The following is a 15,275-nucleotide window of genomic DNA, read 5'->3' as shown; positions in this document are numbered from 1 at the left end:
ATTCCTTATTTGATGAGTCTTCCTTATTTTGCATTATTATAATTATTTCATAGTTTTGTAACTTGTATCATAGATTCATAGTCAAATCATGCATTTGAAACTAGATAGCATATGTATCCGGCAAAGTGGGGATTTTAAACTTTAGCAGAACTAATGTATAAAAAGGTTTAAATACTGATTTAAAATAGAGAAAAAGACTAGGATAGCACCAAACCAAGTTTATGTTCCCAAAGTAGCACTCAAGGTTCAAAGTCACAAAAATAGGTTTCATTAAAGAGGTAAATATACACTTATACCCCTTGGGTTAATTAATCCAAACCTTAGGGTTTAGAGTTAAGGGGTGGGGTTTTGGAATTAGGGTTTAAAATTTTATAAAAAAAAAATATTAAAATAAAAAATAAAAATTTTAAAAACAGTTTTAAAAAGTATTTTTAAATTATAAAAAGAAAATTTGAAAAAAAAAATAAAAAAAAAATTTCGAAAAAAAAAAATTGTAAAAATTTCGAATCTGAAAACATATAATCTGAAACTATATAAAAAAAAAAATCTTTTTTTCATTTTTTTAATTTTTATTTTATTTATTTTTATTTATTTTTGTTTGTTTATTTAATTTTAAACCAAAGGTATTAGAGATATTTTACCCTTTAATGAATATCATTTTTGTGACTTTCTCCTTCTAGTGCTATTTTTGAGACATAAACTTTAAAAGGTGCTATTATTGACAATTGCCCTTAAAATAGGGTTAATTAGTTCTTCGTGAAAATGTGTTATTTGTTTAACCACAACATAGATGTATTTTAACATAATTTAATATAATCATTTAATAACCACTAACGACCAATGACCAGACTCTAATCACACCCGTTTGTATATCCATTGAACAGTGTGCTTCAGTCTGCACTCCAGTACAAGTTAGTGCAGTATATAAGTGTCAGCATAATAGAATATAGGCGTGGCGATGGGCCGATGGCCGTGACCATGTCGTTGCAAGCAACTAACTAACTAAGCATGCGTGAAGGAAAGTATATCGATGGTGAGATAATTATGGAGCAAATCAGGGGGCTGATATTTGAGCCTTAATGTGGGCCTTTTGTATGGGCATGAATTTAAACTTGCGTTGGTGAATATGTCGATAAAAAAGGCTCGGTCCATATCTCCGAGAAACCTTAACTTACGATTAAATAACAATGTGAAATGACTAAAGAAAAATACTGTTCAATTAACTCAAAAACAGTTCGAACATGGCTGTTTCTCACATTCCAACCATTTCCAACACTGAACCGTACTAAAGGAGGGGCATAAATGTTTTGGTTAATCTAAAATTTTCAATAAATGAATTTGTCTGTCAGTAATATTTATTTTTTGAAGTCTTCTTACACAGTTAACAGTCATACAAACATGGTATGATTCTCAAAAAAAAAAAATTGAGGAGCACCTATGATACCCAAATATCTGATCTGATACGGGAAGAAATTGTTTTCGCAACAGTTAAGTAGTAATATTGAACAAGGAATTTAAAATCACAAATAGAAAGCAATTGCATTGTTGAAAAATAAATTTGGATCTTCGCATATTACAGACACATTTACATAAACCTAATTACATACAAGCAAGAAAATAAATTCCACACCACAGCATACATAAACCATTACCATAGAAATACTCCTTCAGAAATGTCACTGCAAAAAGAAATATTCAAAATCAGCACTGAATTCATTACAGTAGAAAAATAAATTTAGATAAAGTGAAAGAAGATGTAGAGCTCCCTTCAATCCAAAGAAGAGTAAAAGCAATTAAAGGGCAAGTAAAAGCTCCTGAGATATGTAAGCCATATAACCAAATCCTTTTTATATGTAAGGATAAGGGCTTATGGGATTCATAGCTTAGCAGCTTTTCTTTACCCTGCTAAACTCTCGTTTGAACTATAAGGAGCCCTACTTCTTTGTTCTCGGGTAATTCATTTTGGAAGGCCAAGATCTACGAGAAACAAAGATGCTTGTCAAATCATTAACCATCTAAGATATAGATCTGATCTGAGGAACCATGTAGACTCTATAAGCACGATCTAAACAACACAAGCATAAGCCTCTGTTAGAGACAATAGAAAGAACCCTAGAAATCAAAGATGAAGAACCCTAACTAACTATAATCAGATTTACTAGAGAGGAGAGAAAGAGAAGATAAGTCAAGTTTTGGGAGAAGTGATGGATATAGAGAGTTGTAATTATAGAAGTATTCGTTGTAGAAGAAAAAATATAATAAAATGAAAATAGGGGGAAAAAAACAGGTGGGAGCATCTGAAAAGACATGGGAAGAATCTGACATTGTTTATAGATCCCCTACGCGTCACATGCGTCCCTCTTGGCTTTTGTGCTCCTCTCTTCTTTCAAGATTTATCATTTTACCATAAATTATTGTTCTTTCCAACCACTAGTCCACTACATTTTGAAGACCTAACTTTGAAATTGTAGTAGGCCTACCAATTTGTTTAAAACTGTACAAAGCCAACAAAGGTGTTCTCGTTGTCTAAACGTAATCGTTAACCCTCATACAATTCCAAGTAAAAACACGAGATACTGAAACAGTTTTATTTATGTGCGGTCAAGATCATGTCAGATGATGTGGGCGCCAAAACAGGAGAGTATTACCCTACATGAGAATCTATGGCTAGATTTATTACAAGGACGAAGGACCTTGTCGTATTATTACCTCACAAGTCACAAAGAGTCTGGTCTCTATCACAATTCATGCCGACGTGGCGACGTTTTAACTTATTTTGAACTTTTTTACCCACCGTGTGAATAGGGTTGAGTTTGGTAAAATGTTGTCATATTAGTACAAGGAAAACACTTGCAAACAAATACATGACCATGCAATTCCAAAACCAATTTATTTTATGTTTCTGGTTAAAATACATAAAAATACACAAATGTTAAGCACAAAGAGTTTCTTTTTACTTTTTCGGATAGCTCATGCTAAATATTCCATCGTTCAAACATGGGCCTACGAAAATTTTGGTCGTATAACCTCAAGGGAATTGTCATTTGGGTATTATTGGCTTGGCCCCTGAATTAATATTAGCATATATGGACTAGTGTCTCGTAAAGAACTCTAGAAGAATCGAACACTCATTATTCATTATTAACGTTAAACGTTATGCTGATTTGCTAATCCATTGCTCTTCTTCATTTTGGAATTGATTGTTCGACATTATCATCTTGGTCATCCGAAGATCCAACTCTTTTTGTAGCTTTCTTTGCCTATTTTCGTACAAAAAAACAAAAAAGAAAAACATGCAGAATCACATCAGTCGCAGTTTCACATTCGCTTATATATATAAATTTGACTAATCAGTTGAAAGGTAGAAACAAAGTTACCTCTTTATCCCAGTTTGTGAATATAGTGACCAAGGAAAGACACAACACTTGAACAGCTAGAGCTGTAACAATTCCAAGCCAAAGCCCCTAAACAAATGACATAGCACCACAACACATTTTACAGTTTCTATGAGAAAATTAGTCCTGGTCTATACGAGAATGTGAGTTTCAAAGATTATTACCCGACCACCGATGTGGAAATGGAAACCAAGTAATAGCCCTAACGGAACTCCAACGAGATAATATGAACCAAGATTTACACACGCTCCAATTTTCTGCCATCCACATCCTCTAGCAACCCCTAAACCATACCAAACCAGGATTAACCGGACATATATATATATAAGCTAGGAGGAGCCTAAACCAATATTTTCTTGTTCCAGAAACATATGGTCGAGTCTGCAAGCAATAAGAACCTGAGAGAACGCATTGGAGACCATCAAGGAAGTTTCCACATGCGACAATAGGTATCATCGATGCAGCATAAGAGATGATTTTCGGGTCACTGCTAAAAGCTCGGCCTAGGACCTTTCGAACCGACAACAAAACCGTTACCACCACGATACCTTGGGCAACTGCTATGCCTACAATGACATATACAGCCAGTTTTGCCACTTCTGGATTTCCTGCTCCTAACTCGTTGGAGACTCGTATGCTTCAAGTTAAAGAACACACAAGTGTAACAGAACCATAGTTTGGTATAGTAAGATTATGTTATGTGGTTACAAATCTACTTACCTCGCTGCACCACCAAGACCAACTGAGATTTGCCAGATTGTTAGTGAAGTATTTAGACTGAAAAGTTTGAGAAATTATGTTGATCAAGTCTATGAACCTGAGAAACCAAAGAAACAATAATAACTGAAACTTACCAGATTGAAAGAACGGAAGTTTCTACAACCGGATTAGGAAGAAGCCCTGAGGCCAGAACCAGAAGCTCGAATGACCACAACTCCAAACTGTTACCAACAATTTGATTAAATCCACATACTAGCAAAACCGTTTCCGAACATGGCAAAATGAAACATTGGTCCCAGGCTCCTAAATTTTTTTTCAAGTTAATATATATGAACATATGTCTTCAAATTGTTATACAACTTTTTTTTACCAAAACTCTTAGTAAATTATACTAGACATGAACAATGCAGCATTCTTTTTCGATATCACTTACCAAACCATAACTGCTGAAGGAAAAGCAATTTTAGAAAAATCATAAATCTCATGAAAAGCCTCCTTTGAAAACCCGGTCCAGCTATGGGAGCAAGAAGACGAGAACTTGACATAGCACGAGAGGAGAATAACATTAAACCAGTAAGAGACCGAGATGGCAAGAGCAGCTCCTCTGTATCCTAAACCAGTCTTCAACACAAACAACCAACAAAGAAGCAAGTGAAGACAAGTGGTGATTCCAGAGCAGACAAACACAGGGAACACATTGTTCTGCGCTTGCAAGAACCTGTTGATGCATTGAAGTAGTCCGTAGGCGAAGAGACTCGGGATCATGTATCTTGCGTAAGAGCCAGCAACACTTGAGATGGACTTGTCTTGGTGTACGAGTACGAGAATGTGTTCTGTGTTAAACCAAATGATCGAGAGAGGAATAGAGAGTAGCAGAAGAACAAACATTGCTCTTTGCATCTGAATGCCTAGTTTCCCGTACAGCTTTGCTCCGTACGCTTGGCCACATAGTGTCTCCAATGCACTCGCTGTTCCCAACTGGTGACGTGACCCACACGGAAAGAAAAATGTGTTGAATTATAAATTTGTTCTCTAACAGAAGAAGACAAGGAAGAAGCTTGTCCGCTTTTAGACATGTTGATTATAGCAATTGCACTTGTAATAAAAAAAACACAATCATACTTTAACACATGAAAAGTTTATAATCATTCCAAACTTGTGTTAGACCATCTCCAATATATTTTGCTATTTTTACCTCTAAAATATAGAAACTCTATAATAGAGGTGAGATATGCTCCAATGTATTCCTTTAAAATAACAATCTCTAAATGTAGAGTAAAAAATAGAGATCTCTATTATAGAGGAAGAAATAGAGGTGGGTTGGAGTAATTTCATCTCTAAATGCTATTATAGAGGTAAAAATAGCTATGGGTTGGAGATGCTCTTAGACATTACGGTATATGTTGAGAAGAAATCCATTATGTAGCAATTTTTTTACCCGATTTACCGGATCAGCCGATGGGACATATACAAAGAAGTTTAAACAAAAGCCAAGCACTATCTATGCATAAATAATGAAGAAATCGATTTAAGGACCGTACACAAACCTCAAATAATCTAACAAGAAAACAAAACTAGATGGTACCATGTAAGGATCCATGCATGAAGAATGAGAAAGGAACGTACGAGGAATGTGAAACCGGTGACGGAGGCAAAGGAGGTGGCTATGGAGGCTGCGGAGAGAGGAAGAGAACCGAGATGGCCAACGAACATGACAGAGATGACTTGGAGAGAGTATTGAAGGAGGCTTACACCAATGAGAGGGGCAGAAAGCCATAGCTGTTTCTTCACTTCTTCCTTCACACGGATCGTTGTTGTGTTCCTTTCTGTGATCAGAAGCGGAGGAGTCACACCATCTCCCATCTTTTCTCTCTTTCTTTTTTTCCGCAAACGTCAGAAAAAAGATGTAAAATAATCTGAGAAATAGAATAACAAACTCTTTATCTGTGTCCCTGGTTCTTAGGGTTTCTTGTGAAGCCGTCGTTGATATCTATGATTTTCACGTAACAATTTTTTTTTTAAGTGCTGTATTCGGTTTATTTTTTATTTTATTTTTGTAGGGTTTGTGGCCAATGCTGGAAATATTTGAAAATATAAATTATCGATTCTGTTTTTAAATAAAAGTTACTAATTAATTTAAACGGTTTTCTCCTCTCGATTAGGCAGGATATTTTTCATTAATGTTTTGCATTATGATCGAAATATTCTCACAAATCCGCAACCATCCATTTCTATTCGAAGTTTCCGATTTTAGACTATGGCGTGAGTGGCTTCTTCTCTTCTCAGCCCAACAAAATTCGTCCTTTGACTTTGGTTATTACAATTCGAAGCTTTGCAGGTTATTACCAAAAATGTACATTAATGAAAAATTAATCAATACTATTAAAACAGAAGTCACAACCTTGATTCATGTGTGATTTTTTTAAAAATAGACCTAATGGACCTATTCATAGAAATTCATACTATATTTTAATTTAGACTAATAATAAATATAATTTTTAAAATATTTTAATCATAGTATCTTTTGATATCTTTTCATTTTAAATATAAATATATTTATTTTAAAATTCTAACAAATCTATTTAAAAATATTTTTACAAGATCTTCATTTTCGAAATTATATTTAAATATTTTCCCTAATTTCAAAATTAGTTTAAAATATTATTATACATTAATATATTCAGCTATATAAAATGAATAATAAAATCTATAATATTTTAGTTATTATATATTCATAATCAATCATATTAAATTAAAATTATTATATTGAGCTAAATATAATAAAATTGTATTAAATTTATATATTTATATATTTTATTTTCCTAATTATAAAATATTTATGTTCAAAAATAAAATCTAATATGTTGGTAAGATGGGTTAACATTATCAAACTATATAATACATGTATAAAAATTAACATGTATTTCTTTAAAGTTAATAATATAAAATCTTTGTAACTACTTTAATCATAATATATTTTCATTTTAAATATATTTTAAAAATTCTAATAAATCTGTATAATATATAAACAATAACTTAATGTATTTTAAGTTATCGTTTAGAAATGAAAATAAATAAATTATATCCTATTTTATCTACTTATATAGTCATGATCATGTTAAAATATAGTTATTATACTAAAATAAATATGATAAAATTATATTCAATTGATCAATTTATAAATTTTATTTTCATAAATATAAACTATTTATTTAAAATATAATATGATGATAGAACGGCTTAAAATTAACAAACTATATAATACATGTCTAAAAATTAACATATCTTACACTTTTATATATACAATAATAAATTATCTAAAATGAATAAGCATAAAAATATTGGTAAAAAGAAATCCAGTTTTGAAATACGGGTCAGAATTTAACATAAATTAAATACAAAATATTTTTTAAATATATTTTCTCATGAATATATTAATTTGCTTAATAACTAAATGCAAATACAATAAGATAAATATATAATAAGAAGTGGCAAATACATAAGGTTTAAACAATTAATTAATTATAACATGTAAATTATAAAATTATTGTATTTGAAATAGTTATATAAATATTGAAGTATATGATTAATATTAAAAATATATACCACTTATGTTCTAAAACAATAATTTATGTATAGAAAAGTGAAAACAAACACCCGTACGGTTGCACGGATCAAAATTTAGTTTATAGTTAAATATTATGCAAAGTCAAAATACCTGGTACGTGGCAACCCCAAATCCTTCATGTTGGCTCATGATACAGGTCATCTCTCTCTTAAGTCTCTCAAATCCTTCAGAGAGAAAATGAGAAAAGAGAGAGAGAGAGTTCTCATTGTTTATCTGGAAAAATTTTCAGCGCTTTGTTTACTCAGCATCGTGGATAACAGTTCTGGAATGTGGTTTCTTATGCATGGTGTGCCCGGTTTTTGGCTATGGAAGCTCTCATGTTCTCTTGGTGCTGATGTTCGGCTTTTGGTACCAGTGAATCACATCTCTTTGTGGTGATTCATTGGCACTTGGTTCCGGCGATGTCGATCACAGTGTCTTTTCTGATGGTGTCGTCTAGCTCTTTTCCGGGTTAATTCGGGTTTCTTTCTAATCTTCGCTTCAGACTATTTTGGTTCATTTATTCTTTTGTTTTGAAGCATGCAATTGGATCTCTACAAAGTGAAGGTCGATTTGGCTATGGTTTTAACTCCTTTAGTGTTTTTCTTTTTGGTTTTATTCTCGGTTTCGACGGATTGAGTTTTTTGGTGGTGGAAATCCGACGGCTAAAGTCTCATATTTTTATTTTGTCTTTTTCGACTAAAGTTGTCTCGACGGTTCTTCTTTCTTGAGATCAGTATTTCTGGTGGATCGACGGAAAGCTGCTCCGGCGGTGATTTTCAAGTGGTGATGACGGTGGCCGACCGTTGCGACGCGTGTCTCCTCCTTTACTGAGGTTCTTACACGTGTCCCGCACTTGCTAGTATTCGTACTGTCGTGTCGATTTTCAAATCCCTTTGGCATTTTTTTGTTTTGGACTTTGTTGGGCCTCTGTTTGTTTTTTATTTTTCTGCTTTCGGACCTCATTGTAAATGAATTTGGTTTTGAAATTTATTCTCATATGCAAAAAAAAAAAAAGCCTAAAGCCCATGAGAGCAAGTAATGAGATATAGTGTACTAATGCACTCTCTTTTTCTAAAATATAAGATGTTTAGAAAAAAAATTTGTGTTCTAATATGTAAGATGTTTTAATATTTTTAGGTAATTTTAATTTTATCCAAATCTGTGTAATCAATCCAATTTAATTGTTTTGTTTTGTAATTGGTTGAATAAGTTTAATTTATGGTTTTAATAATATTTTTTAAATAAAAAGTAATTTTTTTAATAAGTATGTTTTTTCTAGAACATCTTATATTTAGAAACGGAGATGGAGTATATTCCAAGACCCAACAAAATTCTTGGGTTGAACCAGGAATAAATGAAAAAAAAAAGACGAAAGTTTTTCGCTAGTTAGATTCAAATCTAAACTGTACGTAGAGATTTCGTCTTGCGAGAAATATTTTTCAGGATACATTCGTACGGCTTTGAATGGTAAAAGCAGTTCAAGCAAGACAGATCATGCAGATCAAGCAGGACAAGTGCAGATCAAGCGGGACAAGTACAGATTAAGCGGATCATGCAGGAAAGAACCAGATCAAATAATTTATTATAACTTATGAATGACAAAATCAGTTTAAAACTAGATATCATACTAGGTTAAAATCCGCGCAAGGCGCGGAATGAACATTATATGTATAATTTTTTTTATACATTATATGTTTCTAACATATTATGAAAATAAAAAAATATATATCTATACTATTAAAGCAAAATCTTTCTTAGGATTATGCCCTTGACTTTTCTAATTAACTACAAAAATTTCAATTACCTTTTTAATTGTTTTTAGTGGTTTTCGGAAATTAAAAGCCCAATAAATTAGAAAGTAGTATGTTTCTGTCCAACTAAACAAAACAGTCCAATAATTTAAACAATTTATCTATCGTTTTTTAAGTTCATTTTGTATATTTTTAAGCCAATTTATCCATCGTTTTTAATTGCTACATACACTAAATTCAAAAGATAATATATAGAAACAAGATTTTCACGCAGAGAATATATTTTGTTTGACATGGTAACTAAATTTTCCAAATACCAATCTTAAAAGATAGAGATATTCGATAATAAAGAGAAGATCCCCCAACTTTCTCCCCAACTTTCTCCTAAAACCTAAGCATGCTCTTTTGTCGGTTTTAGGATACTTAAACATGTTTTGGTTCGAGTTATAGAAAACAAAAGTTGTTCGTTGATTTGTAAGCCCAACTTACCAGTAACTTTTCATGTAATTTTTGATCCTATAGGCTTTAAAGCTCAGTTTTTACTTTTTTTATATTCGTTAACATAAACATGGATAATTTTTGTTCTTATTAAAAATGATTATTTTTATGAATTAATTTTAAAATGGTTCTTATTTTTTTATTATAAATGTTAATTTTAAAATAAAAAATCTTGATAGTTTTCGGGAAGTTATTATATATTGTAAGAGTTTTAAATATAATTTATTTTCATTATTAAAATCAACTTCAATATAAATATATTTATAAAAGATAAGAAATATTACTATGTAAGATACAAATTTCTCAATACACAAAATCACAAGAATATTATATGTTAAATATTTAAATTTAGCCGATTTGTTTTTCAAAAAATACAAAAATGTGATTTTTAACCGTATTGTCCAAAAAACAGGTATCGAACCAGCACCAAATTAAACTCGAAACTTTATCGAGTTTTTAATACGTTATCAGAATCAAATTGAGAGCTAAACTAATTAATCTGAAACCAAACCTAAATTTACAAATAATCTAACGGTCCCTATATTTTTAATTCAAAAAAAAAAGAAAATCACAACTGAAACCGAAAACCATAAAAAATAACAAATTACAGTCGAACTGAAAATTGAGCGCACGGGCCTAAAATATTAGTGGATAAATAGATGGATTAATAAATTTTTCAACGAAAAATATCTCGCGCTTTCAAAGCGCGGGTCAAAATCTAGTTTATATTATAATAAATTCATAAAATAGTTATATTTCGGTATGGTTCCAAACTGCAAAAAAAAAAAAGAATTTATATACAATCAAAATTCCATAACTCAAAAAAATGACTGTAATGCACATAAAATAGTGGAAATTACATTTACATTTATAGCCTGCCTCCATTTCTAAACGTTTTACTCCCTCATGTTTGTTGAATCATTGAATATTATCCTGAAAATATGATCAAATGTTTCCATGAACCATCTATTTGACACTAACATCAACCATGTTGAACCAAAATAAGCAAATGTGAATTACCTATACTTGAATAAACAAAAATATTTTCAGAAGATCCATTAGACAATTGTGAGACTAATAGATATCGAATTGTTGTTTGTTCTCGACCTTCCAATGTATCTCTTCTGTTCCGTTAGATGTATATTGGAAGTGTGTGAATAACAAACTTAATGGTCCTTCCGTTACATTTAATCTCAGCGCCACAACCTCAGCATAGATATTTACTTGTTCTTTTTTCAGAAAAAAGAGCATAGATATTGTCTTCAGGCAACAATATTATTGCTCACTAGTCACTAGACTCAGTACCTTCCAAAGGGACAGCAATAAAAACAAAAGAAAAAAAGACAACTAATGAAATTAACGGGCGGAGCCAGTAGCCACACTGTCACATGTCAGCGTATTAAAAACACACCCAAAAAAAGAATTTGTTGACAGTGGGATTTGAACCCACGCCCTTTCGGACAGGAACCTTAATCCTGCGCCTTAGACCAACTCGGCCATATCAACTTGTTGCTCGTTTGAGAGTAACAAGAATATTAGACCAAAAATATAAAATAGACTTTGCTCATAGAATTGGAAGGACTTAGAGGGGACACTGAAAACTTAGGCTTGTCAAATTTAAAAGCATAGTGGTTGGAGGAGCGTCCATGTGAGTGGTAAGAGGTAGACGGTTAAGGCACCTGGTCGTGATACACCGTCCCACAGTAAAAAGATTGGTCACAAAATAATTTGCCTACCTTATCAAATGTAACATCAAAGCTCATGATAAGAGAAAGAGACAGAGATGTTCTGGAACTGATTCTAATTTGGACTTGCCTCAGTTTAAAGGTGATGACAATCTCCATGGAATATCCGAGCGGAGAGAAGCCTTCACTCGGAACAAAGAGTTTCTCAGATCCAGTCAGTATATATATCTCAAGGTATCGAGGTAAAATCCAACTGAGAGCGATGAGATGATGGCATTGACTCTAGCGTGAGTCGAAGAGCATTCTTATCAGTTGTGATACATGGAAGTTAATAACAAAGCTTCGGTGGACAAGTTTTCTATCAACCATCTTTGCAAAGCATGTGAAGGTTAAGGTCAAAGACCTCATCATCAAGTTCATACTTACCCTTCAAAAAACACAGAGAGATTCAAACTCAGATAGTACATGAAGATATGAAGATGAAACTTGAACAGACAAAAAGATCATCATTCTATTAACTTTATGAATTATTCACAGGGCTAATTTACAAAAGACACACTCACTGCTTTCAAGCAGAAGTGTCTGGCAAATTATTCAAAAGGAAAACAATTGTTTCTCTTAACAAATCCTAAGATCAGCAGTAGAGAATGTAACTGTACAAGTCAGACTATTGCCATGTTCCTTTGAACCTGCAACATACCCAGTAAAAGAAATATTTAAGACAATTCATGAAAACTGATAATAAACTAAGAGTACAATATATAAGATATGTGACACAAACTTACCATGTAACCTCCCAACAAAAAAATGTTAAGAGACTAAGCTCCAAACCATGACAAGTGATCATCAACACCATAGGAATCAAACCCAGAGAAAAAGGTGTTGCTATCAAACGCCAAGTCACTGAATGGAGATAGAATGTTACTGTCCAAGAGTTTATCTTGATCGCTCTGAAACTGAGGCGGCAAATCTCTTCCTGTGACGCTGTCTTCATTCCCAAGTAAATTATGGGGTTGAAGTACTCCTCCTGGAGCCTCGAATCCATTGTTATGAGGCGGTGCTTGTGGGTTCATTTCTATCTGTGTATGGATAAGGTCTTCTTCCTGATTGTGCACAAACACTGCAGAGGGATTATAAAAGTTGTAACCTGACCCAAACTGCAACTCCTGGTTAGTGTTTGGTCCGTAAAGCATTGACCTTTCCTCTACAGGTATCATAGCTTGTCCATTGACAGGAGGAAGATAAGTATAGTTGTTATTAAACTCAGGGATCACCAACTCCAGACTGTTCTCCTCTGGTCCTAAAACACCTTCCTCTTGGTGATGAGTAGTACCGTTGATGTTATATTCTAGCAGAGGAGCATCAACATGATTCATATCAGGTAATACAATTCTTTGTTCAGTTTCTGGCTGTTCTTCCTCTTGTCCATTGACAGTTCTTCTAGGTCTTTTCCTTCTCCGGTGTTTCTCCGCTTTATCTTGATCTCTTACTGGCTGTGAAGTGGCTGTTGGTTGTTCTTTTTGAGTTTGTTTTCTTCTATTGTCTTTAGAAGAAACTGAACCTGAAGCCTCTTCCCTCCCATCAACATCATAGTCACTGTCACTATTGATCACTGTCTTTCTCCTCCTCTCAGCGTTATTACCTCTCCGGTGCGTCTCGGTTACATTAGAAGCTCCATTGTCACTGCTAGGCTGCGGGGTAAGAGACTCCTCCTGGTTCAAAACCGCCAACCAAATCACGCTCTCTTTCGCCGTCATCTTGTCCTGCAAACACTTAGACTGGCGAACATGCCTCTTGATCTTCGCAATATCAGGCGACATATGCTTAATCACAGCCGTCAAAACCCCAACTTTCCACATCTTCTTGAGATCATGCGGCTTCTTGTAAGGAGGACTCTGTCCTTTAGCCATCCCAAGCTTCACCCACCACTCTTCATCCCCACTTGGCCACCAAGGAGGAGGCATCCCTTTCTCCAAAGGATACTTCCTCTGCGGAGGATCACAATGCTGCATCAAAGAAGACAACAAAGACCCTAAAGTAGCATCTTGCAAGTCTTGTAACACAAACTGCGAGTTTCTATCTCCATCTGACTTCCCAAAGGCTAAACACTCCTCTTCATACTTAGCAATCGCAGCAGGACCGTTCTTATCAAACTTGACCTTCTCTTTCCACCAAGCTCTTATATTGTCAGAGGAGCCGCTCACAGGCTTCCCCTTCTCGGGTATGATACCGTAGACAAAGCCGCGGACTTTGCAGACTTCCATGAGCTTCAACATGTACTTGAGTATACCGTCTTGAGCTCTAGACATTTTCTTCCTCTGCGCTTGTTCAGAGACCTTCTTAGGCGTCTCCTTCGTTTGAGACGAAACGATTTTAGTTCGTTCTTTGATTCTTTTGAGCCTGACGCGATCCTTCCACATCCGTCTCTCAAGGTCTTCCGCATCAATCTCTTCATCGCTCACGTCAATCTCCGCTACAGCTAAGTCATCAGGCTCATTCTCCATCCTAGCAAATCAATAAAGAAACAACCTTTAAGATCAAAGGGTCCACTTTTGGTGAGAAAAATCGATCTGGGCGTATTGAAAGTTCGAAACTTTTTCACCTTCCAATATAAGAAAGGAGCATAAACCCTAAATCTTAAAGCAAATCAATGAAAGTGAATCCAATGTTCCCTTACCTGATGTCTGTGACGGAGATAGGGAGATCGCCCCCGCTCATATACGCGAGTGTTTTCGAAGAAAAGATGAAACCTTTAGAAATTGCAAGTCCCTGTTAAGGTGGAAGAGTAAAAAATGGCTGCAAAATTGGGAAGGAAGGGGGCAACAAATCCTCAAGTGTTTTGTGGCAAAAACCCAAAGGCCATATTTGTTTTTTTTTTTCTTTTTTAAAAATATTCGTAACCAATTGCGTTTTCTCCTCTCTTCTCTTCTGTTCTGTTTTTCTTTTTTTTTTCAATTTAGTTTTGTTTTGCTTTTATAGTAACAATATTTCCCTCGTGGCAACAAAACAGAACAAAGAAGTTTGACTTTTTAACGACATACTTTGACTATACGGACCGAAAAACCTCTTCATCCCTTATATATTAAAAGAGAAACATTACAACATTTGAGGTAGACATATGTCATCACCACAATGATTCTTAAAATCCTTAGAGAAATAAGTTGGTTCATCTAAATATATAATAAACTTTTTATTAAACTAACCATAAATTAATTATTAATGTTCTCGATTTTTTCCTTAAATAAAAATCATGGAATTGCCTAATGAGGCTAAAGTATATATGACAATTAATGATTTTGAATAATAAAGATTTGATATAAATTAGTGTATTCTCTATTATTTTTGTTTAACTTTAAGTTACTAAAATAAATTAAACAATCACATTAACCATATAATAAAAATTTATATTTTTTCGTATATGTTATATTTTGAACTTTTTAAAAAATCTCACATTAAAACTTTTATGACCCATGATTTATTTATTTTTATGACAAGATAAAAATTACTACAAAAGCATGTAAGTAGAAAGGCTCATATATATTAATATCTTTTAATTAAATTATATACCATAGAAAATATATAAATAATTTAATTTTGAAATTTACTTTGAACAATT

At 33.3% G+C, this 15,275-nt stretch overlaps 2 protein-coding genes and 1 non-coding gene across 3 annotated transcripts; all 3 read right to left on the bottom strand.

The window, feature by feature from the left end:
* Positions 1 to 1,441: 1,441 nt before the first annotated feature.
* Positions 1,442 to 6,458, bottom strand: LOC106430167 (protein DETOXIFICATION 17). The gene is made up of 9 exons (XM_022689574.2): positions 5,742 to 6,458; positions 4,549 to 5,093; positions 4,250 to 4,336; positions 4,116 to 4,172; positions 3,794 to 4,032; positions 3,560 to 3,678; positions 3,378 to 3,464; positions 2,324 to 3,260; positions 1,442 to 1,679 (listed from the first exon to the last, which is right to left on the bottom strand). The coding sequence occupies exons 1-8, from the start codon at positions 5,976 to 5,978 to the stop codon at positions 3,186 to 3,188; spliced, it is 1,446 nt and encodes a 481-aa protein (XP_022545295.2). The 5' UTR covers positions 5,979 to 6,458; the 3' UTR covers positions 1,442 to 1,679; positions 2,324 to 3,185.
* A 4,941-nt stretch (positions 6,459 to 11,399) lies between these two features.
* TRNAL-AAG lies at positions 11,400 to 11,480 on the bottom strand. The gene has a single exon. It is a non-coding gene; the product is annotated as a tRNA-Leu (tRNA).
* A 665-nt stretch (positions 11,481 to 12,145) lies between these two features.
* On the bottom strand, positions 12,146 to 14,678 carry LOC106430136 (ETHYLENE INSENSITIVE 3-like 3 protein). The gene is made up of 3 exons (XM_013870913.3): positions 14,337 to 14,678; positions 12,445 to 14,164; positions 12,146 to 12,348 (listed from the first exon to the last, which is right to left on the bottom strand). Exons 1-2 carry the CDS (start codon positions 14,375 to 14,377, stop codon positions 12,478 to 12,480), a joined length of 1,728 nt encoding a protein of 575 aa, XP_013726367.2. The 5' UTR covers positions 14,378 to 14,678; the 3' UTR covers positions 12,146 to 12,348; positions 12,445 to 12,477.
* Positions 14,679 to 15,275: the final 597 nt, after the last annotated feature.

Source organism: Brassica napus, chromosome A7, assembly GCF_020379485.1.
Source record: "Brassica napus cultivar Da-Ae chromosome A7, Da-Ae, whole genome shotgun sequence".
NCBI lineage: Eukaryota > Viridiplantae > Streptophyta > Magnoliopsida > Brassicales > Brassicaceae > Brassica > Brassica napus.
Note: the sequence above shows the minus strand (reverse complement) of the source record. Positions and strands in the feature narration are given on the sequence as shown.